The sequence below is a fragment of the Meles meles genome, chromosome 13 (assembly GCF_922984935.1).
Source record: "Meles meles chromosome 13, mMelMel3.1 paternal haplotype, whole genome shotgun sequence".
NCBI lineage: Eukaryota > Metazoa > Chordata > Mammalia > Carnivora > Mustelidae > Meles > Meles meles.
This window is the reverse complement of record NC_060078.1, coordinates 3,860,395-3,884,663: the sequence shown is the minus strand read 5'-3', so window position 1 is coordinate 3,884,663 and position 24,269 is coordinate 3,860,395. Positions and strand designations below refer to the sequence as shown.

At 56.2% G+C, this 24,269-nt stretch overlaps 2 protein-coding genes across 4 annotated transcripts in view; one reads left to right on the top strand and one right to left on the bottom strand.

Annotated features, from left to right (window-relative positions):
* PCNX2 (pecanex 2) overlaps positions 1–10,165 on the top strand; it is a 296,195-nt gene extending 286,030 nt beyond the window's left edge. For both annotated transcript variants that reach the window (XM_046026803.1, XM_046026802.1), the window contains exons 32-34: positions 294–478; positions 7,456–7,904; positions 9,241–10,165. In XM_046026803.1, coding sequence (XP_045882759.1) covers positions 294–478; positions 7,456–7,904; positions 9,241–9,414 — 808 coding nt within the window. In that variant the 3' untranslated portion in view covers positions 9,415–10,165. The remainder of the gene's footprint in view (positions 1–293; positions 479–7,455; positions 7,905–9,240) is intronic.
* A 4,324-nt stretch (positions 10,166–14,489) lies between these two features.
* NTPCR (nucleoside-triphosphatase, cancer-related) overlaps positions 14,490–24,269 on the bottom strand; it is a 32,292-nt gene continuing 22,512 nt past the window's right edge. Inside the window, exons 4-5 of one of the 2 annotated variants that reach the window (XM_046026805.1) lie at positions 15,027–15,117; positions 14,490–14,992 (exon numbers count right to left, since the gene is read on the bottom strand). In XM_046026805.1, the coding sequence (XP_045882761.1) occupies positions 14,851–14,992; positions 15,027–15,117 (233 nt within the window). In that variant the 3' untranslated portion in view covers positions 14,490–14,850. Of the gene's footprint in view, positions 15,118–23,046; positions 23,257–24,269 lie in introns of both variants that reach the window. The other variant, XM_046026804.1, reaches the window with a different exon arrangement.

Here is a 24,269-nt window from a genome sequence, read left to right as displayed (position 1 = left end):
CGTTAAGAAGGTCTCTGGTGAGCTGGAACGGATTCGAGGATGGGTGGCCGGCGGGTGGCGGAGTGGCTTAGCTCAGGCCTCAGAGCCCGGGGTGCTTCCGGAAGGTCAGGCCTGTGGCTCACTCATCCCAGGGCACTTGCGTCTGGGAGCAGGAGCGCCCCCGCCCACCTCCCCGGTGCACTGCTCACCCGTGGAGCACGGTCTCCCACCCTGACCTCGACATGGGTGCAGTGGGGCACAGGAGGGGGCAGAACCGTCCGCTGAGAGTGCTGGAGGCCTCTCTCCCCTCACAGGGTGCGGAAGGGCTGTGATTCCAGCCAGCCAGGTACCGGTAACATTGAAGACGCAGATGGGAGGGCTGCCCCCTCTACAGGCGGCAGCGGCGCTCCCGGTCGCGAGAGCCAGGAGAGCAGCATGGAACAGCCCAGAAAAGATGGGACCCGCCACTGGTCACCCTGTGAAGGGACACAGAAGACAGGTGGGTGCAGCAGGGCCTTAATAGGTACTGATCGAGCCTCCTTGGGTCCCAGTGACCAATGTCATGGGTGATGTTGTCCTCCTAACACGTAACGGCTCTTTCTTGCAAAAAGAAAAAAAAATCAGGATTAGGCCAAAGGATGCCCCAAATTTACTGACTCTACTTGCAAAAAAATTGTTAGACTGTGGTTTTTATTTATTTTTAAAGACTTTATTTATTTATTTGACAGAGAGGGAGATCACAAGTAGGCAGAGAGACAGGCAGAGAGAGGGGGAAGCAGGCTCCCTGCTGAGCAGAGAGCCCGATGTGGGGCTCGATCCCAGGACCCTGGGAGCATGACCCAAGCCAAAGGCAGAGGCTTAACCCACTGAGCCACCCAGGCGCCCTAGACTGTAGTTTTATCCTTCATCCTTCTCTTGTCTGTTACGTTAGCCAGCCCTCTGTCCATCTGTCCACTGGTAACGCCCTCCCCTCCTACATCTCACTCGTCTGGTGGCCACTCGATCGTTGTGTCTTCTGTGTCTGGCGGATCCGTAGCTTCCGATCCAGCCTGCTGTGTGCATCCCCTAGAGTGGCACATCGCTCTCCGAACCTGTGGGGTGCGGACAGGACTCCTGCTCCCCCATTCCTGCTCCTCTATGGCTCCCACCTCCCCCTGTACACCTGACATTCAGAGCATAACAAGAGGGGGGAGGGGCACCAGCACACAGAGGCGGCACACTGGTCCACGTCTGGGATGAGTTTAAAGTCTAAAACCGCTTTTCAACTCCTGCCCATCTAGTTAGGCTCAAGCAGATGGATGAGGTTCTGGAACCCGTGCCACTGGGGGTGGGGGGGATGCGTTTGGAAAGGGGGCAGTGAGGGCTGGCAGAGGACATACCAGGTGGATGGACGCGGGAGAGGCAGGTGCTCTGTGCTGGATCCTGTCAGCACCTCGGCGCTGGGCTTTGCCCTTCGCAACCTGGAAGGGATTTGGTCTTTTGGCCTGTGGGCTTCCTCACCTTCCAGAAGCCTTTGTGAAGTGCCTCTCTGTGCCTGTCCCACAGGCCAACTCTGCACCCAGTGAGTTAGCAGGGAACAGTCCCTGCCTCCTGGAAATGCCCCGACAAGGGTGAGGATTTCACTGCAACAGGATTTACGTAAAACACAGGCAAGACAGTAGATAGATGACAGACAGAAGGCAGATAGATAGAAAGATAAAGACAGACAGACAGATGGTAGAATAATACAGATATATAGGGAGACAGAGACACAGGCGACTAATGGACGGACAGTGAGATGAGACGGAGAGATGGAACGATGGGAGCTAGAGAGGAAGGAAAGAAGGCAGGGGGAGACAGGGAGATCACAGGGGAGACAGGGAGACGGGCGGCGGGGCAGAGCGCTTGCTGTCAGCTGCTCCCGCCTGGAGCCACCTGCCCTGAGCGTGGAGCGGAGCCCCTGCCAGCCCGAGGCCCCAGCGCGGGGAGGATCTTCCTGCTTTGTTAGCACGTGTTTTACTGCATGAGCAATGTGAGGTTTCAGAATCACTGAAGCGATTTTCCAGATGGGAAAATGCAAGGTGGCTTCCAAATGGAGACGGGCCTGTGTGCTCGGCATGTCCGTCCAGGTGACTTGTCTGCACCAGCGAAGTCTACAGTCGGGGTGGGGGGCCGGACTGGTCGGAGGGGCCCGAGCTCTCGAAGAGATGGAGGCGGCTGCGCTGGACGATCCTGGGACCCCGTGAGACGCCTCTTCCCTTTTCCACGAGTAGAAAGGGCCACCGCTGCTTGGCCAGGCAGACCTTAGCGTCCCTCCCTCCGCCCAGGACCCAGACACCCTGGGGAGTGACTCTGCTTCCCATTCGCAGCCAGAGGCCTGCAGCTGGGAACACAGCAGGTTTCTGCGGCTGACGCTGGAGCAGGGTCCTCCAGAGCCCAACCAGCTGTGAGTTTGTCATCACTGGTTCTTAGAACTGCTCCTACCAAGGCCACTCCTGGCTTTCTCTGCTCTGCAAGGTACCAAGGTGGGCCGGGGACATCACCCACGGGCCTCTGGCTCCCAGCCCGTGTGGCCGTCAGCCCCCACCTGCAGTCCAAGTCCGCTTCAGGCTCTTAAACCCGCTGTCATCCTGTTCAGGGGCTTGGCAGAGCCCATGGCCAAGCACCAGTGGCCTCGAGTCACTTGCTTGAGGGGCTTGCTGTTGTCCCCTCCTGCTGCGCACCCGCCCACCTGCCCACCCCTGCAGCATAGTAGTAACAGCCCCAGCCCCAGCCCTCACAACTGTCCGGTGCCGTCCCGCGTGCTTCCCAAGTGCAGGGTCACTGGTCCTCCCCGTGACCCAAAGAGAGAGGCCCTCCCTGTCCTCATCTTGCCACTGAGGAGATGGGCCCAGAGAAGTCACTGTGCAGTCACCCAGCAAGGGAGTCAGACAGACCCCGGTGAGAGGAGCCCAGAACCTGCCATCCTAACCACCGTGCACGGTCCTGTCACTCTAGCCCCAGGAAGTGTCCCCTCATTGAGCACCGCTCTTGTCCCCAAGCCCAGGATCGAGCCGATGGAGCCACCATCCTGCACCTGGCCCAGCTCTCCATCTGTGCCGTGGGCAGGGTCCCCGCCAGGCCCGAGCTTGTCCTGTCCCCAGGCTGGCAAGGGCTCTCAGCGGAAGCGTGGGGGAGCGGGTCGGCTTGTCTCTTGTTTCTACGGCTTCCTGGTCCTGTGGGGGGAGGCGGGCGGGTGGAGGACCTGAGGGGGGCCCTCTGAAGTGGCGGCTAGGTGGCCGCTCAGGTCTGCAGTGGCCCCGTGCTCAGCAGGATGGTCCCCTCCCCCACCCTAAAATACTCTGACAGCTGAATTCTGCCACTCACTGAGGCTTCCCTTAGGGCTAGACCCTGAGTCCTCTTCCCAAGTGGGACGTCATCTGTAGGCAGCATCTGCTCATCACAGCCCTGAGCAGCCGCACCGGGCGCTGCCGATCCTGTTGGCTCACCCTTGGTGCCCCAAAGCCCCGTCAGAATCCCACTGGGGCCCGGCTTCACATCTTCCGGACGTTCTCCAGGAAACCTAGCTGTGGACACACTCCTGGTGATGCCTTGGGGACATGCCCCGGGCCGAACGGGGCTGGCACAGTCCTAGGAAGAAGGGGGACCCCACAGGGCAGCTGAGGACCAGATCCCTGGTCTCCCGTAGGCTGCCGCCACCCACAGGGCATCCAGGCTGTGGTTCTGGAGGCTGCCAGGATCCCCAGCTGGTTGCGGAAAGGTCCAAGTTGTGCAAGGGGCCACCCTTTCCAACCATTTGGATTAGCATCCCCAAGGGGGCCCAGGGAACTGAGAGAAGCTGGGGGTCCTGGGTCCCAGGCAAGAAATGGCCGGGATCACCCCTTAACCCCCTCCCCAGATGAGCTCTGGCTGATACAGGGAAATCTGGAGACATGCTGGCACAGCAGATCCCCCGAAAGGTACACAAGAGGGGACAACCTGTCTCTCCCACTCAAGATGCAGACACCTTTCTGTCCCTCCTGCCCCCTGGAAAAGTTCAATGTCACCTTTTTACCACCACCGTGGTTGAAGCCATGCAGAGATCTCTGCACCTTCCGGTGAGGTTCTTTGCACCTGCCCGCTCCCTGTGGGCAGTACAAGGATGGGACCCTCGACTCTTCTCTCCCCGTCCCTCAGCAGTTAGAAATGCATGCTGTCTTGTAAGCAGCATGTTGGAGCCCCATGACCGGGAGCACCAAAGCACAGGACGGTGAGAGCTTCCTGAAGCTCCCGGGCTGTGTACCCTTAGCACCTGGTAAACAGCAAGGACCGGGCAGTGCCCACGGTGTGGGGGGGAAGCCACACCCAGCTGGCCCTCCAAGGACTGGCCGGGACCCCTTCTCCCCACCTTCTCCTTGGCCGATGGCATGGGCACCCAGGGAAGGTTTCTGGCTCAGAGATGGCTCAGGGCACAACATTTTCCATTCTGAGGCTGTGTGTGCAGTAGCCCCGGGGTCGCAGGGACAGGAGGCCCCGAGAAGGAGCCCCCCTCGGGGAGGGGCAGCCCCACCTGGCTGGCTGGCCCTGCCCTGGGGAGCTCGGACCTGCTGCTGCGATCATTCCACGAGGCGCAGCCAGTGGTGGAAAGCCACCCAGCCGCCGTTCCCAGCAGGCCAGCATTTCCCCATTCCCCAGTCCCCAAGGGTCCTCCCCTGGGGCTGTGGCTTCTCTGGCTTCCTTACCCTTGGGCACCCACAGGAGTGGAGAGCGCAGCTCCCAGAAAGGAAGTCAGGAGGCTGCCCAGCCAGCGCAAGGACAGCCATTAGGCTGTTTGCCAGTCAGGGGTTGGTGACCCCTGCGCCCGGATCTCTCCGGCCCCTGGAACAACAGGGGAATCCCTGTCCCGGCTCCCCACCCAGATGACGCCCTCCCCGTGCAGTGAGGGCCTGGGGCAGCCTGCAGGTGCACATCCGGGTCTCAGCCTCTCGGGCACAGCATTTTCTAAGCTTCCCAAATGGTTTTAACGGCCGAAGATAAGTCAGATTTGCAGGTTGGCCCCTGCTGTCCCTTACTGGCAATCCGTGTGCCGAGCCTGTGGGGATGATGCAGTCATTGTCACTTCAAGGGGGTTTGGAGGGCGGTGGCCTGTACCACACACTGCCACAAAGCAGATAGTGACCACCACGTGGTAAGCGCCGTGCAGGAGGGAGGCCCTGGGGTCAAGCTGGGGGCCGTACTCTCTGAAAGGGCACCACCAAGAAGCCGAGCGTGACTGCGAACCAAATTCGAAGAAAGGATCTTGTTTCACGGTGTCCAAGCTCAACTCCGTACCTGGGGATCCAGCTGCTCCTTCCGTCAGTTCCCAGCCGAGCGCCCCCATCCTGGGTCCTTGCCAGACTCCCAGAGGCCCGGGTCCCGCTCAGGCAGGAGCCCTGTCTCCAGCCCACCACCCTGTGCGTCTGCTTGACCCTGCTGTGCCCAGCACTCCCCATGCGGCCTCAACTTTGGCCCGACAGCCTGCCGTCTTCTTGCCTCGCTACCAAGTAATTGTTCCAGCTGGGAGGGGACTGGTCCCCGTGGGGGAGTGTGGTGACCTCCTTGTGGAAGGCCGTCAGGAATTCCCAGCGAGTCTGAATCCCAGACTGGCGAGGAAGACTCTAGCCTTCAGCTGCTGAGGACGTGCACCACCACCTTCCAGAAAACCAGTCGAGGTGAGAGAACGGCGCTGGCTAATGAACCAAGACAGAGAAGTTCTCTGGTTATTTCAAAACCCAGGTTCTGAGGGGGTCTTCCGGGGAAACACTCATGGTCTGACACTGATGAAATCGGCAAGGAAGTTCAATGATCAGATGACGATCCTGGGCAGCACACATGCCTCTGTGGGGTTTACTGACTTGTTCCACGAGCAAAACTGATTCAGAAAACATCAAGAGCCACAGTAACAACAGAGAGCGACGAGAAAGTCTGAAGGGAGGAAATGGGAGGTACCCGTCTTGCCTCAAGCATAGACCATTCCCCTCTGACACGTAGATGGGTCTTTGTTCCTGGAATTAGCAGGGAAGCTCCCCGACCAGGTACGGGTGGTCTGCGACCCAGCATGGAGACCACGGACTTGCGGGAGGCGTGGAGGGTTTCTGGACAGCAGTCCGCGGGACCGTGCAAATCGTACACAGATGTGCGGCCTTGTCAGACTCCGAACAGACTAACAGGAGAGTTCTGACCGTCAGGTCCCTTTTCTCCCTGGTTTTCCCTCACTCAACTGTGCACCGCGGGGGGCACCCCCCCCCACCGTGGTCCCGGCCAGTGGGCAGGAGGCAGGAGAGACTGGGTGGGGACCCCTCTGGGGAACGGAGACCCCACCATCCCAGTGTCCACACTGCACTAATGTCCACGTGAGGCAGAGGGCCCTTCCCACGATGAAGCCGCTTGGAGGTCACTTTTCGGGACCTCCTCTAAACACACGTAAGTACATTGGAATCACCAGGTGCACAATCAGTCCTATGGGGTGAGGTTGAATGTGAGAAAATGCATGGGCTGGACCCCAGGGTGCCCACCTGTTCACTTCTGTTCTTATCAATTGCCGGCCTGGCTGTAGAAGCTTCGGGAGACGGGGATAAGGCAGCTGGTAGAACTCACTGACCGCCCCCTTCAAAGTGACAGCTGGACATGAGCGCCCAGTGATTCCTGAGCCTTAAGTCATGAGCACACGCTTTCCTCCCCCTGCTTCTCTGTAAAGCTGCATGGTAGGCTCCTTCCCCCGAGACATGGGCAGGACCGAGTCCTTGGGGCAGCCCAAACCCTTCTGTCTCGACAAATCTGGGCACGGGCTGGCGCCAGGAGGGGCCCTGCGGGGAGCAGTGGCAGGCACAAAGGGTCTGGGGCACGTGTCGGCATAGGCCTGAGCCTGGCCAGTCATGTCCGTGAGGGGCCTGTGTGAGGGCTTCTGACTTTAAGACCTTGATTTTAAGAAAAACTTTGGCAGAAAACAAAGGTTCAACTGGCATGCGGCTCAGCCCATCCCCCCCTTTTTTTTTAAAGATTTTATTTATTTGACAGAGAGAGATCACAAGTAGGCAGAGAGGCAGGCAGAGAGAGAGAGGAGGAAGCAGGCCCCCTGCTGAGCAGAGAGCCCGATGTGGGGCTCGATCCCAGGACCCTGAGATCATGACCTGAGCCGAAGGCAGCGGCTTAACCCACTGAGCCACCCAGGCGCCCCCATCCCCTCTTTTTAAGGCAACTAAAAATGTTAAGAGCCTGCGTGTTTTCCCTTTATACTGCCGATCGCATGCATACAGGGTTCAAGGTCTGGGCTCCCTGTGGGAAGGGCGCTTCCCACGCACCCTTGGACTGCCGGGTGCCCTGGGATCAAGTCCTTCCATTCTCAGGGGCCCCTATGGGGCTATCTGGGCCTTGACAACAGTGGACCAACTTGGGTGCCTGGGGTCCAGGCTGTCGCCGCATGGACCTTGACACAGGTAAGTCCTGTGCTCTGGCAACCTGTTCTGCTTTCTTTTAAAGGCAGGAGGAAAGGCAGGAGTCAGTCTGTCCAGGCTCATGCAGCCTTAAGCCAAAGGCCAGCCACACTGAGCTCGTCCGGCCCGATCCTAGAAAGCCACCAGGCCTTCCTGCAGACATCCACGTCGGTCCATGAGTTGGCCCAGAGGCTCTCGGGCAGCCGGCTCTCCCTACACACCTCGGCCGCGTCCCTGCACTCACAGCCCCCACCCGTCACCACCACGGGCCACCTGAGCGTCCGCGAGCGGGCCGAGGCGCTGATCCGGTCCAGCCTGGGCTCGTCCACCAGCTCTACCCTGAGCTTCCTGTTCGGCAAGAGGAGCTTCTCCAGTGCCCTGGTCATTTCTGGACTCTCTGCTGCGGAAGGGGGCAACACCAGCGACACCCAGTCGTCCAGCAGCGTCAACATCGTCATGGGCCCCTCGGCGAGGGCCGCCAGCCAGGCCACACGGGTAAGGGGCTCAGCCCGCAGGCTAGGGCAGGCGTGCCGGCTCCTGGCCTGACGCCCGGCCGTCCGGCTGCCTGTAGACTCCCATCACCTCGTCCACGGGGTTCCCGGAGTGACAGGTGCCGGGTAGTGCTAGACAGGAGGTGTGCTGGCCGTGCTCGGAGGCAGACAAGACCCACAGCACACATCCTGTAGGTGATAAGGTCACGGCGGGCGGCGCTGGAGGGGGCCCGAAGGCCGCGCTCCACAGACCGGTTTTCCTGAGCCCTGAACCAGGGAGGGGAGCGGGCCTGTGCTCCCCGCATCCACAGCGCGGTGTGTCCTACTTCAGCCTCTTTTCACATCACTCCGGCCCGAGGGAGAGGGGCGGACTCACGCCAACACTGGAGTCAGACCCCCACTGATCCCAAAGGCCGGATCCCACTTCCCAGCTGCCCAGGGGCTTCCACTTACACGCATGCAAACATCAAAAAAAGAGAGGTTGAGGGACTCCCCTAACTACACGGGCACTTGTGCAGAGTCCACGCCAGCTGAGGTCAGCTCACACTGGAGCTTTATCGGCGGGGAGCGGGGAGGAAGGAAATCGACCCCCAGCACTTCCCTTCCATTCTGCAGTCAGGAGGGAGAATGGGAGGCCTCGGGCAGACGCAGGTGTCACACTGGAGGTCTCGTGTGCCCCTTCTGCGTGCTCACACGTTCTCCGGCCACAGACTCGTGCTCTTTGCAGAGCACGAGGGTCACCGTGTGCCCAGCTTCGGTTTGCGATTGGTTACGTGGACGTGGATGATGGGGCCACACCCACGGGGGAGGCTCACAGGCAGGGGCCAAGGGCAAGCAGGCTGCTGACTTCTGGAGCTTTAACTAGGTAACGTTAGGTAACGACACATCTAAACAAACTTCCCTCTGTGATTCCGTTTCCCCAGAAAAAACCTGTAAAATCACACTTCTCTGCTACCTGCCCAGTCCATTTAAGATACTGTCTGTGGGTGTGCTTCTGGGATTCTGGCACATTCTCACTCCCTCCTTCCTGCGGGACAATAGGGTTCCTGGCACCCTGGGCACCGGCATTACTGTTCGGGCATCAAGCTGCCGGAACCCAGGATGCCTAGACACACAGTGATCTCTTACCCGTGGGCCCGTGGGCCCAGCACATTCACATCACCAGGGGGAAAGTCCCCATGTTCAGAGCCCCCAACCCACCCCGGCATGGCAGGCCCATGGCTTCCTTCCTTTCGGTGGAGGCCAGCCCTTCGGGCCCTGACCCCTGCCCTCAGTCCCCTGCCCCGCGGGTGGTGGTCAGAAGCGCCCTTACACGTTTGCTGCCTCTCCTTTCTCTCCAGCACTTCTCCGAGCCGTGTGAGTCCACTGAGGCCTCTGAGCAGGGGCAGCGTCACGACTGCCATCCAGCTGGGGCCATGGCAGAGAACGGGGAGCTGCTGTGCAGGAGAGCCAGCCAGGAGGACATGGGCCTGGACGACACGGCCTCCCAGCAGAGCGCTTCCGATGAGCAGTAGGGACGGGGCTGGCCAGGGGCCCCGGCTCTGCAGCCACGAGCGCCGCTCTAGAAAGCAGAGCGGCTGTACCTCAGGTTCGCACAGGCAATCTCCCACGACGATCAAACACTTGACTCACACCTCCCTCCCCCCACCCTGACGCTGCTCCAAGCTGCCCCGGAGCTCTCCGGCGGGGCACGCACAACTCCCAGACTTTGAACATTCTAACATTCTAACGACAGCCATGTGATCTCCGAAAACAGCTCGGCTAAGTAGAGCGCCTGTCCCTTCCTGCCCTGCAGAACATACGACAGCTGCATGTTAACCGACGGGCCATTTCATACATTCCCATTAACCACGTTCGAGAAACGGACAGCGGCACGCGTCCTGCCAGGTGCTGGTCAGACGCGGTAGGGCTCCATCTCTGCATAGAGAAAACCTCACCTTTTCCACCACGTTTACGCAGATGTTAAGTACAAACCAGCTTTACTGAAGCGTGGTAGTGCATGCAGTCCTGTCTACAGTATCCCGCGCAAGACCCAGCGATACTAGTGCCCCGAGTGCAGACATCGAGGCCTGCGGGAGCACGGGAAGCCGTTCGGACTCACAGGACGCTCGACCGCACTCACGCGGTTTCCCATGAGCCGGGCCCGTGCTGCCCGGTGCACCTGTCCACTCGCAGGAATGTTCGCTTGTTTTCTAAGCCAAGCCATCCTTCCCATGTCACAAAACACACACACCTGTGTTTTTGGAATTAAAATGTTTACAGTTACTGCTGTGTCCAGTTGTGTGCGCTCTGCTGCATCCTTACTGGGAGAACGGTGTTCCGGCAAATTCTGGGACCTTCCCCGAGTGAAACCTGGGGAAAGCAGAAACCCGACTCCTTGTGGATGTACGGGAGGGTGAAGGGATCCTGAAACACAATCTGTGAAGAATAGCATCACTGACCTGGTGAACCATCCCTTCTGGGGATGGTTCATAGAAATCACAGAAAGAGGCTCACAGAAATAGTCATTTTGGAGATATTTCTTCAAGGTATCTATGATTTGAAGTGTGGGGACTAGAGGAGGACATGGCAGAGAATTTCTTTCCTCCGGGAAGCAGATGGTAATTCTTTTCCCCCAAAATAAGAATTGCCAATTAGGGGCACCTAGGTGGCTCAGTGGGTTAAAGCCTCTGCCTTCAGCTTAGGTCATGATCCCAGAATCCTGGGATCGAGCCCCGCATCGGGCTCTCTGCTTGGCAGGGAGCCTGCTTCCTCCTCTCTGTCTGCCTCTCTGCCTGCTTGTGATCTCTGTCAAATAAATAAAATCTTAAAAAAAAAAAAAAAAAGAACTGCCAATTAATAATAACAGGTGTCTGTGTAATCAGAGACACTGCATTATTCTCAAACTAGCCAGCCCCAGAGATGCAGTTGGTTACTGACTGAAATGCGGGTGTCTCCAGTGAGAGGCTGCGGGCACCTCACTACAGTTCTTGAAATCAGCCAGACCAAACCTGGCAGGCAGTCCTGAAGTCCTCTTGGGCAACCTTACAGCCAAGCCCTAAGGACTAAATGGCTGGGCCCGAGCTGTGGTCATGGCCTCCCCACAAAGGGCATCTCCTTGAATTAAGTCAGCCTCTTGTGGTCCAACCACCCCCGTGGGCATCTGAAAGTAAGAACCCCAGAAAGCCACTCTGTGCCGCAGAATATGGATCTCCTGACAGCTAGAAAACTGGTATGAGGGGGTGCGTGTGCACGTGGTGGGGAAGCAGACTCACGCTGAGCGCAGAGTCCAACTCGGGGCTCCATCCCATGACCACAAGATCATGACCTCATTTGAAGCCAGGAGTCGGACATTTAACCTACTGAGCCACGCAGGCGCCAACGCGCGTGCACGCGCACATACACACTCTCGCACGCACGCACTCGTTAACCTGATCTTCAGCCAGTCGGGTGTTTATCCAGGGTATTCCTTGCAAAAGACTGGACTCGCCCGCACTTAAAGGAAATGCTAAGGTGGCATCTCCGGCTGGGGCTCCTGCAATGTGCAGTCAGCATACAACCACAGGGTTATTTTTTGCATTTGGACACTGAACGAAATTCTTTCTCCTCTAAAAAATGATCTAAAAACTGTAGTGCTTGGTTTTATATAAATCATGGGGCTAATCTGGCATTATTGATTCTAAATTTGCACTGTGCTTTGAGACCATCTGTCTGGCAAGTACTGTTCTAAAATCACATGATGTTCCGGCTTCTCCTTGGCCGTCAAGTGGGCAATGCACAGACCCCTGTCTACAGAGCCCCTTCAGCCCGCTCCACGGCCTCGGGGTTTTGTCCAAATCATCATGCTCCAGGGACGTGGCACCTGCCACCAGCACACCTCTGCATACGCACGTGTGCGCGCACGGGCGATCTTCCCAGACACCCCCATCATGAACTCTGAGACAGGCAGGAGCCTGGCCTGTTCTACGTTTCCTGGCCGCCATCGCCCTCCCGCCCTGCGCTTGACGGGAAGGCTGGGAGTGGAGTGAGCCAGATGCATCAGGCCTGACCGTCAGGGGACAGTCTGTGCCCTTGAGAACTTGTCCATCCCCGCCCGCGTGCTTATTCAGACGTAAAAAGCAATCATTTTTTAAATGTACGTGGTGAGTAGCCGGGGCAACAGTGTGCTCCGGGGGAAGAGAGGATTTCATAAACCCGTCCCCAGGTCGGTTCTGCTCTGGCCCATCCAGCCATGTTGCTGCAGCGTCAGTCCGTCACACTGCAGCCACGTGTCCATCTCGTGCGCTCCAGAGCGAATCCTTCCTTCGCATCCTGCCCCAGACCAAGAGTCTGTTAGGAGTCTGGGCCTGGCGGGAGGGCAGGCATCTCAAGCTCGGGAATACACACGAATTCCTGATGTCGGCCTGTCCCAGCCCCGCACCCCTCTCTGACTGAGTGCACGTGCTCTCGGGGAGCGGCACCCACAGGGCTGGGTGTGCGTCAGCCACTGGGCCCAAGCCGGCCGGGGAAGCAGCCTCGGGTGGTGCCCGCCTGGGTGCCTCTTCCCCCACCGGCTGTGCGTGTGCAGCCGAGTCGGACACATCTGTGACTCCATCCTCTTCCGTCCCACAGATGGGGGCTTCAACAGCACTTACTGCTCACGGTGCTGGAGGCCGGCAAGTCCAAGGTCAACGCGCCAGCAGAGTCGTCTGGTGAGGGCGTGCTTTCAGGTTCACAGACGGCCACTTCCTGCCATGACCTCCAGGGGCTGAAGGGAGAGAGTCGTCTGCGGTCTTTCATAAGGGCATTAATTCCCTTCCTGAGGGCTCCCTCATGACCGCAGCCCCTCCCAAAGCCCCACCCACCACATCACACCCGGCGTCAGAGCTCAACGTGAATTTGTGGGGGACACAAATACTCAGACCCTAACAGTACGCTCTCTTAGGCTTCATTTCTTAGAAGACAGGGACAGCATTGGGTACTTTCACACACGCCCCTGAGCATTCCATCTGCCAGAGGCGTACAGTGGCCATTCAAGGACTCTGCCACAGCAAGCACCCTGAGATCTTCCCGCTGACGGCCGCTCCGGTTGATCGCAGCTACACTTCAACACTGAGATGGGGGCACGGGATGCACGGAAAAGGACAGAAAGCACCAACACAGTGGGAGGAACAAAAAGAATATGGGCAGGCGCCTGGGTGGCTCAGTGGGTGGAGCCTCTGCCTTCCGCTCAGGTCATGATCTCAGGGTCCTGGGATCGAGTCCTGCGTCGGGCTCTCTGCTTGGCAGGGATCCTGCTTCCTTCTCTCTCTCTCTCTCTGCCTGCCTCTCTGCCTGCTTGTGATCTCTCTCCATCAAATAAATAGATAAAATCTTAAAAAAAAAAGAGCATGGGCTTTGGAGCCACAGGGACTTGGTTCAAACTCTCCATCTGTCACGAAAAGCATGTTTCTTTACCATTAAAGAGAGGATGCAGAAGCTCCCTGTCCCACACGCATGCTGGGGGCCACCCCGAGTCTGTTTTGCATGGCGGACAGCTCTGACGAGCCCGCACCCCTGGAGGGCAAGAAAGCCTCCATCTGATGGGCTCCCCACTGGCTCTGCCTTCAGGGGCACACAGATGACGCTTCCCCAGCCTGTCCCCTTTCTCAGGTCACCTGAGGCCATGGAGGGCTCCTTGGCACCATCTGGGCTGGATGAGAGTAGGTCTGACCCAGAGGCCGGGCTGCCAGACCACCCGTGCGTGCGGTGCTCCTTCGGTCCCCGAGGGCCTGGCAGAAGTCACATCAGCCTGTGAGCACGAGCTCGGACTCCCTAAACAGCCCAACCGGGCGTGGACAGTGGGACGGGGTGTCCTCTACACCACACTGGACAAGGCACCCTTCATATGAGATTAGTTCTGTCTGGGAGGCCCTTCACATGTGAGCCCTCAAACGCTTAGCAAATCCACACCAAGCTTCAGGAGGCTCCCTTAGGGGAAAGCGCTGAGGAAGGAATCCTGACCAAAGAGCCTGTCACCAGCTCCCGACCGCCATCTTGGGTCAGAGACGCAAGTGCTCTCGGCACTGTGCGCCCGGCCCGCGGCTCACAGGACACCCGAGTCTAGGCTCCCCATGGCCAGATGGGGCCTCGGTGACAGACGGAGACACCTGGCACGAATGCCAGCTGGATCTGGAGTTAAGGCTAGTTGCTAAAATATCCTGGAAATTCATAGATCTTCACCCAAAATGACCTAAAAGCAATGTGCAGTTTAGCTGCAGTGACCACCAGCCACCAAGAAGGCAAGTCTTACCCCTCGGGGGACTCTGGCGTTCCTGCAGCTGCCCTGCTGTGGGCTCAGCTGGAGCTTTCCCCACCATGACTCTTGGTGCACGGGCCCTCTCCAGGGCATCCCACAGACGGCTGATGACGGGGTCCTCCCATGCAGTGGCACTGCCCTCCTTCGACGACACTCATCTCCCCCCCTTTTCTGAAGGGAAACGGGGCACAGAAGAGTTTAAAGCCACGTCTAAGTTGATGTGTCCGGAGTGGGGGCTCTGACCGGAACCCACAAGCCCGAGCCCACAGGGCACTGCAGCTCTCAGCATCTCGGAGGATGCTGTGCCCCTCCCGCACCGGACTCCCGTGTTTGCAACCACGCACTTCGTTTCTTTTTATTAAGCAATAAGCAATCACATGAACAATGAGATGCGTGGGGAGGACCCCAAATGGCTTTTCTTTGAAGTAACCATTTTTAAAAAACCAACTAACTCGGCCTGGAAGCCCAAGCTGCCCCTGGAGAGGGGATTAATTTTCACAACATGCAAAACTGATTAGATAGTGCGTTCGCCCTTCTCCCCCTTCCCCGGAACACTTACAAACTTCAATGGCGGCAAGTTCCTTCTCATACTCTGAAAACCATTCCTCATTTCATAATTTACCAAAATCGTATGCACAACTGCAAGAGGAAATAAACAGGAACCTCTCAGCAAAAACAAGCCACAGCGGATGGCTCACCTTGTCGCCAATCCAGCACTCAGGCTAATGTGAGCTTTTAAACATTTTATGGAAAACAGCTGTCGGGCTTTCTCTGGAAAAGCCCATAACATTTGGTAAGCCTGAAGGCATAAATCTCTGACAGGCGGAGCCCAAGTGCTCCATGTGAACCAGCACATTCCTTCTAGCGCACAGTGCAGGGACGCAAACCGTCTTCACTTCCTGCCGCTCTGCACACAAGTCACAATTTCCGGCAAAAGATGGTTTCTGTTTTCCTTGGTGACCTGTGGAAAGAAGCAAGAGAGCAGGGCTTCAGAGTCCTTTCTCTTCCTCAGTCCTCTGCTAGACCAGGTTCTCCAGGAAGAGCCCAAAGAGCCCAGAGAGGGTACGGCACGTTTCGGGACTGAGGGAGGCAGCCCAGCTCGAGGGCGCTCTGCGGACATGACAGGTCTGCTGGAACCCCAGCCCCAGCTTCTGCAAAGGGACAGCTCGGACCATGGAAGCAGGTTGGGTGCTTTTCACCACAAGTCTCTGCTGGGGCTCTGGGAAGGACGATGGAAATGCAGAGGGACGCAGCCCCTGTGTGACTGGAACAGAAGGAAGTGCCTGAGCGAAGCCAGGAGAGCAGCCTATGAGGGGCCCCCCGAGAGCGACTGCACCGCGGCCATGAGTCACACCCCAGATTCACGGAAGCCCAAAGGCCAGTGATCTCATCTCCACCAACTTAGAAAAACCGAGTGTGGTGAGGCGCCTCTGGCACGGGTCAACTCCACATCTGAAGGAAGGGGAAGCTAGGCCCGGGAAGCGCGGGGACATCCCGAGATCTCAGAGGCAGCTGGGGACGCAGTACACACTTGAACCCGGTCTCTGGACTCCGGGAGCACTCTCTGTAGTTCCCGCCCTTACGCAAAGTAACCAAGGGCCTATTCGAGCTCTACCCTGTGATCTGTTTTTACTTTTCTTTACTAGTGCAGTCCCAACGAGTACAAGGAAAGTTCTCAGACACCTCCTGGAGCTTTGGATGGGGGGCGGCTCCCCAAGTAAGGGCAGGGTCATCACTCCTGCTACCACCATGGCCTTCCTGATGGGCACCCCCCAACATTCACCCACTTAACACTGATGGGGCGTCAACCAGTAACTGAGCAAGGTGCCAGAGTCCGAGGGAGGACTCCATAAGGAGCCTGAAGAGAAGAGCGGGGCAGACAAGGCCAGTGAGAACACCGACAGTCAACGGTCCAGGACAGAAGGTCTGGAGAGGCGCCTGGGAGCCGGGGCGGGCGGGGTGACGAAAGGCTTCCATGCCAGCTATGCCCGAAGGTCACCCAGACAGAGAAGGACCCAAGGAAAGAACCATGCGAAGATGAGTGAGCGCATCTGCGAAGCCAGGGCTCAGTGCTGGCGGACCCTGAGAGGGGAGATGGGCCTGCCCGCTGCAGACTGCACAGCCACTGCTGAGTGCCCGCCCGCCCAGCACAGGGCAGGTGCTGGATGACCGTCCGATGGGGACAGGCACAGGGGCTTTATCCCCATGGCTCCGCGACATCCACTCGCCCTCCACTAAGAGCGCTGGGACTTCTCCCAGGGAGACCACATAGTCTAGGAAACTAGCTCGCGGTCCCCAAGTGCGGGCTGGGCCCTGGAGATGCGAAGCACCCGACTCCTGAAAGGAGCGAGCTCAGCAGCCAACAGCTGGGGCCGCCCCCCAGCCGTCTGTCCAAGGACGGGGTGCACCTGTCCTCACCCTGCCGCTCCCTGGCAGCTCGGGTCCCACTGAAATGAGGACCATCAGCTTTGCCTCCAGCTTGACGAGAAAGCACTGCGTGGCCCGGCAAGGCTCTTTGTTGCTGTGTTTGCTCAAATGAGCCAAAGTCCGTTTCTGCTGTTTGCCTTCAAGGAAGTGCGCAGATGTGAAGGGAGGAAAGCGGGAGGCAGGTGAGCCTCGGCGGTGGGAGCTCAGCGGGGTTGTGGCGGGGTTCGCGGCTTCAGCAGCAGAGAGCAGACGGGCCACATTCCCTTTCCTGCACCTGGTTCTCAACATGACACCAGGGTCGGCCCGCAGGGTCTGGGAGTTTACTGTGTGCCTCGGAGGGCGGCCTCCCAGGTGAGGGGCATCTGAGGTTACTTCCCTTCCCAGCAGCTCCTCACTGCCTCCAGAAACACAACATTTACGAAGGAGACGTGGAGCCGGCAGAAGGGTGCGATTTCACAGGCGTGGGGCTGCAGAGGTCATCAAAAGGAACCAAAGACCACTCATGTGCCAAGCAGGCACCATGCCCTGCTCCTGGGAAATGCCCCGTTCTCTCCGTCGGCACCACCACCATCAGGGGGCAACTGGTCTCAGGACCCAGCCTGCGGGCGAGACACACCCCCTCCCTCTCACCAGGCCGGAGTGAGCCCCTGCCCCGCCGCTGGGAGCTGAGGGCGCCGGGTAGCGGTGGGGCGTCCCACATGCAGAGATGCTCTCCAAGCCTTGGTTCCACAGAAAAAAATAACCGAGAAAGATACATTTTGGGAATGTTTTCATGTTAAAAATTAATGAATGCAAAACTATATTAATATTTAGGTAACTACCCCCACCGCCCTTCATTTCCCTAAGATGATTTCTGAGAATCACGCAGTTAGCGGTGTATATGAAACTGTGGACGGTTCGGTTAGGACACGCCTTGTACTCCGCAGCCAAGCTCTCGAATGTGAGAGCGAGTAGAGCACCACCTGGCCGGCTGGGGCCCTTCTCCGCATGCACAACCCCCATCTTGTAGTCAACCAACAGGATCTGGTTCTGAAGAAAGTCCTTCCAGAGAGGCTGGCCAGGAGAGGGCACTGGGCGCAGAAGAGAACAAGGAAGGAAGGTGGTCTGCCCTCCCCTCCGCACTGTGGCCTCCAGAGAAAGACGGGAAGCCTAGGGAAAGCTGAGCCCCTGCCCAGTGCGGTGGCCCTCGGTGACTTGGTGACACACAGACCCCGACTTCCATGGGGACCGGGGCATCTCATTCATCCTGTGTCTGGCACATGGGGGCAGAGGGGGCGGTAGCTCAGTAAGTGTTTATTAAAATGTAAGCTGAACCAATCTCTGAAAATATCTGAATACATCTCTGAAATACAGCTGAGTGGGAAAAAACAGATTATGAAGACCCTGACCATCTCAAGCATCCAAGTTGCTCTGTGCTGCCTGCAGGGACCACAGGAAGGCCCGAGAGTTCCCAGTCAATAACCTAGGCACCAGGACATCAGAGAAGCTGTGACTCTCTGGACACAGGAACACACAGGAAAAAAATGCCCTTAAGTGCCTATACATGACATGCAAGAAAGCAAGACAAAACCACCTATTTTCCTTGAAACTGTGGGAAGGACCTTGACAAATTCCTAATAAGCACGGGACTACGGAAAGAAATTTGACAACGCTCGTTTTAAGTTAACACGTATCAAAAGTTATTATTAGCCTGTTTCATACTGTCTTTATTTTATTGAACCTAAAAATAAGCAGATTCCTGAATCCAGTCCCTCTAGCTCTGTTTTTTCCACAAAGGTTAGTTTCTAAACCAAGAATTACTTTTGTGTTGTGTCAAGTAAGACTTTGCCTGACCCAAGTTTGCAAAGATTTACTCCTGTATTTTCTTCTATGAGCCACAGAGTTTAGCAGAGTCTGCTTGTCTCCCTCTGCCCCTCCCTGCACGCACGCTCTCTCAGATAAATAAATAAATTAAAAAAAAAAAAAAAAAAAGGTGCTGTAGAGTTTAGCTCTTAATTTTAGGCCTAGGATCTACTTTGAGTTAATTCTGGTGTACGATGTTAGGAACCAACTTCCCTCCTTTGCATGTGGATATCCAGTCTCTCAGCACCATTTATTAAAAAGCAATTCTTTCCTCATTAAGTTGTCCTGGCCCACTTGTCGAAAATGAACTGATCTTAGATGTAAGGATTTATTTCCGGACTTTCACGCCTCTGTGTGTCTAGCCTTCAGCCACTCCTATACTATCATGATCACTGTAGCTCTGTGGGAAGTTCTGAAGTTAGAAGCACGAGTCTCCCAACAGTGTTCTTTTCCAAGATTGTTTCAGTTGGGTCTTTTGCATGTCCACACGCATTTTAGGATTCACTTGCTTGTCAGTGTCCACAAATACCCTGCTGGCTTTCAAAGCAGAGCTTAACAGACTCTCTCTCACTCCTATTATCTACAGAAGTCCACATACCCTGAGGACAGTATTGAAATCCTGGTGAGATAAAAATGCTTTATGCCCGGCTTGATGAAAATTACCCATGGTAGGAATGAGCAAGCACAGGTCTACGAATGCCCAAACTGGAAGGAAATCAGGACCTAGTTCCTGCTACTTCTGTGATCTTGCAATCCACAAGTAAAAATTAAAAGTATAAAAACTGCTTTATGGGGAAAAAAAAAGTATAAATGGCTCTGAATTCACAGTGGAAGAGATTTTAGTCGTAGTAAAATTTTATAAAGTAGAAAATCCAAATAATTTCTAGCAACCTGAGATATTTTCAGCAAAATCATCTGCATCATCCCCATCCCCGAAGGGCGTGCCAGCACACGCAGGCCTTGCAGACGGACAGTCGGAGTCTGAGCCCCAGCTGTGCCGGCTCCTAGCCGACGACCCTGGACACGCGGTGCAGCCTCTCACTGATAAAACGCAGACTACAGATCTACCTCAGCAGGTACTGGGAGGTCTATGTGCCCCCGTGATCTACCGGACCAAGCACAGCACCTCAGTCCAGGTGCTCAGTGCCTGCTGCCCACAGTGGTGTCTAAGTCAAGGCTCCAGGCTCCTGCTGTCCCTTCTGGGCCCGCAGCAGATAACGTTCGCCAGCATTTCCAGCAAGCAGATCTTTCAAAGGAAATCCAAGGAGATAAGCTTTCTAAATGCCACTACGACAACATAACTCGTGTGTGTATATGTGCGTGCACGTTTTCACACGTGTGTGTGTGCTCGTGGTAGGAAGGGGTCAGCAGGGGTATTTTCTTCATGTTGCTACAGAAGCAGGGAAACAGTGCACACGGCTCTTTCTAGTCATCTTGATCCATGAAGGGCTTTCTCTCTTGTCTCTATAGCATTCACGTAATTATGCTCAGACAAGCAAATGTGAAATAAATTGAAAGCATTTTTCAGTGGCCCCACTTACAGACCGGTAAACTCTACAAGACATGAGAAACAAAATTCGCCAAACTTCCAAAAGAGAAACGTTTTCAGGAATGCGACTGTCAATATCCATACCCACACCATGATAGCAGAAGTTCCTAAATTACTAAGAGCATCCTCCAATGCCACGAATGTCAGACCTTTTATTATAGTACCACAAGTCCCTGGGGGCCCTTTTTGTGTGTGTGTGTGTGTTTCCCCAAAGTCTGCTCTTTGTCAGGCAATTTCTATTGTTCTACCTTCAACTTCACCGAATCTTCCGTTTGTCCGCTTCCATTCTCCTGAGTCCTTCCAGAGACTTCCTCATTCAGTCACCGTATGTTATAGTTCTAGTTTTTCTTTGATTCTTACATCTTCTATGGCTTTGCTAAAACTGAGACTTTCTATTTCCATTTGTTTCCAGCAGGTTCAGAACTGATCACTGAAGCACTTTCACTGCAGCTGTTTCAGGGTCTCCGCCCTGTAATTCCAACATCTCCGTCATCTTGCTGTCCGCACGTGCTGATGTTTGCTGCGTTCCAGTTGCTTGTCCTGGCTCCCAGGACAGGCGATGTTCAGTTGTGTCTGCTGTGCCGTCCTCTGGCTGTGCTTCCCAGCCAGTGTGCCTTCTTCTTTCCACCCTCCGGGTCTCCTGATGTTTGCTTTATACGTAATGTCCAAGGTTTTCAGCTACACTTGAGATGAGGGATAGGGAAAATGTATCTATTCCACCTTATCTGGAACAGGAAGCATTCAGAGGGGTTTTTCTGAAAAGCAGTGCTGTTTACCTGATGCTATCAGTAAGTCTAGGCAACAGGAGTAACTCAGTGGAATCCTTTCCCTGGTGAGTTCAGTCCCACGACCACGTCCTAACATGCTCGATTGTCAGCACGGGGAGGCGGCCCTCCCCACGCTATAGAACTTACTTTCTCACCCTCAATGTTCTTCCTTCTTTTCTCCATTTCCTCCTTCAAAACCCACCCAGGAACCATGTCCACTGGGCCACCTCTCCCCACAGAGTTCTGTTCCTTCTCTGCTGCCGGATGTTGATGTCACAACACTACGTCTCTCAAGGGAAGGGAACATGCTTCTGCGGCGCCTTGGACCAAGTGCTGGGTGCACGGGCTGCTCTCAGACAGGGTTCAGAGAACTTCCCTGCATATAAGAAAGCCACAGGATCAAGAAATAGCTAATCCCACCCCGGGACTTGCAGATAAGGAGAATGAGATTCTTTGTAAAAGAATCTTCCCCTTTGTAAAAGGGGAAGAGAAAGTCCACATCAGCCCCAAAGGAACACAAGACAGACAAGAACAATGGGGTGTGTGAGCCCCTATCTCTCACATAATTAACCCAAAGCTAATCACTTTATTTACACATCATTAGGAGCAATGATTACCTTGCCTGGAGAATAATTTCCAGTGTTAGGAGAAAATGTGCTATTATCTTAAAATACACGGGTTTTTTTTTTTTCTGGACGTAACAGTCGCGGCCCCTCAGCCCCTCTAGGACTTGGAGATGACACCGGTTTGCAGGGACCGCCAGTCTCTGGAGTTGAAGGGCAGCAACGCCCCACCTTCCAGCCTGGAAGCCGGCTGGCCCCAAGATGAATGGTCTTTCCTCCTCTCTCACTATTCACTGCCTCTACTTCCATAGAAACTCCAGAATCACAATCAAAACCTCTAGCCTGGAGGCCATGCAAAGTAAGAGATGGCGAGAGCAACATGAAACTCTGAAGACAAGGGCCCCCCAGACTTTGGGGACGTCACTGAGCACATGGCCTTGCAGGGTTCTCAGCACCTTGGGCAGCTCCCTCCGGGGTCAGCACCTTCCTTCCCAAAGGCCTCCAGCCCAAGGACCACATTGCCCCAGTAGTTGTTTTCTTTGCCCTTGTTGACACGTGCTGCGGCCGATGAGCTGACACGGGCGGGCCGAGCCCCTGCTAGACCGCGCTCCCGAGGGCACCGACCTGGTCACTCCCTGGCAGCGTGACCACTTAGCACACGGTGCTGCTCACTTCCTACTGAGTAAACGAAGGCAGGCAGGCACGAAGTTTTCCAAGTCTGGCTGCTCGAACCCTAACATGGTTTACTGCCGCGAGAGCACCCCAGGATATGCTGGTGATGACATGTGGACGTCCCACAGGGTGGGCGAGCCACAGTGGTGGCATTTTAGCCAGTGACGTAAGGTGCTCCTGGTACGGGGCTGCTGGCGCTCACTCTCTGCGCCCAGGTGGAGGCGCCCGGCCAGCCCGACCTGCTCACAAGGCACTTGTGGGCCTGCGAGCCGTTACAGCGGCGGCGGGGCACGGGGACAGGCAGGGCTCAGCCAGGAACGTGGCTCCCTCCCTGACACAGATGAAGGGGCACAGGACAAGACAACGAGCTAAGAAGGACCCAGAAAGACAAGGGGAAAGAACATCATTATGTGGGCCAAGTGCCAGCAGTGCTATCGGAGGCCCAGGCGCTGGCTTGGACATGGCCACCAGCGGGCTTGACGGAGCCCACCCTCACTCACACGTGCTCCACCGCACACCCCCACCCCTGGATGGGCACCCGACAACTGCACGAGGGCTTGTGAAAGCACACCACTGGGCCCAGGCCCGGGGCCCCACTCGTGAGGTCAGGGCAGGCCTGCAGCTCCGTGCGCCTCCGGACCTGCAGGTGAGGCCCGGGCAGCTGTTTTACCTCTGTCACCTGGCCTGACGCGCTCTGCACTGGCCTTGTCCACGCAGGCAGAGTGACTGAAGAAACGCGTTTTTCATTTAAGCATAAGGAATCACAGGTGGCTGGTGGCTACCACCCAGTGAGGACGGGGCATTTCCACCCTTGCTGACCATTCTACTGCGCGGTGCTACTCTCCAGCAGCTGGAGGCTGTGTTTCATGCTGGGGCCACGGGGAAATGTGTTTTTTCATTGAGGACAGGCGAAATGTACGTTCTATAAATTCCTAGAAAATCAGACTCACCTGGATCTAGCCTCCGAGGGGGAAATTGGTAATTCTAAGCAAAGGTACATTTCAAAGCCACACCCATGTCTGAGGTCACCCGCTCCGTTTTTATAGGCACAGGGGACCAGCTGTACTCACACTGAACACCTGAATGTCGTTTCTGTTTCTGATTTCTTCCACGAGGGCCAGTGGTTTTCCCTTTGGTATTGGGATCGTGCCTAGGACGACAGTCCCTGGGGTGGCCAGTGTCTGACGAACAGCCTGGATGAAAGGCTGACTGAAGAGCTCCATCTTCCCGATCTCGTCGATGACGCACACTCTGTGCTCTGGGCCGCTGCTGGAACCTGCCTGAAGATGACGAAGACACCCAAGTTATGTTAATAAACGAAGGGCCCCGGGGTCCCACTCCCCAGTCACTCACCAACTAAGCTTTGGAAGGCGGGAGACTATCTCTCAGTCTACAGGGGACTCGCTGGCAAACAGATCTAGAGGAACTCCCTCGGAAACTGCAGCAACCATAAAATTCAGTTCCCCAAGCAACCCAGGTTCCTGGCAATTTTCACTCTTCTAGAACGGTTCCAGTAATAACCAAGCTTTGTATTTATATACACCCAGGAAATAAACAGCACCCGCACGCCTCAGTTTAAAAGCAATGAGACAGCAAGCCTGGGAGCCCTTATTAGTAACACTGGCCTCTTTTTGTGTGTGGTTCTGAGTTGCAGGAGCTTCCCTGTCTGGGAGGAGGTAACTGCTGCAGACAAATGCCTGTGTGTTTCATAATCTGCACTGCAAGGGCTGGTGGAGAGAACTGAATGGTAAAAGGAAAGGGGTCCTGTTTAGAAGAAAAACAAGTGAGCAGGGCTGTGCCCTTCGAACTGCAGATTCCCTTTCTAACACTTCATCCCTTTCCTTCCTTCCGAGCCCCTCTCAGAACAGGTGCGGCAGCCAGCCTCCACAGGCCCCAGGGCCTCCCAGCTCCGTTGGCTCCCACCCTTGCTCTGACTCCTCCTACACAGTTCCAGGGCTGGTCTCTGTGATCAGCAGAATGGTGAAGGGATGGCATGTCCCCCTCTGAAATTAGGTAGAAAAGACCTCTGCGTCCAGTGTGGTCTCAATCTCTCTCAGATCGCTTCCTCTGGGGAAGGCGAGTGCCATGGTGTAAGCACACTCAGGAAGCCGATGGCCAAGTCCATGTGGTAGGGAACCGAGGCCTCCTGACAACCGTGAGAGTGAGCTGGGAGGCGGATCGTCTCAGTCAAGCATGGGATAACTGTAACCTCATAACCGAGCCTGAGCCTGAACCATGGAGCTAAGCCCTTCCTGGACTCCTGACCCAGGAAAATCGTGTAAGATAAAGCCCA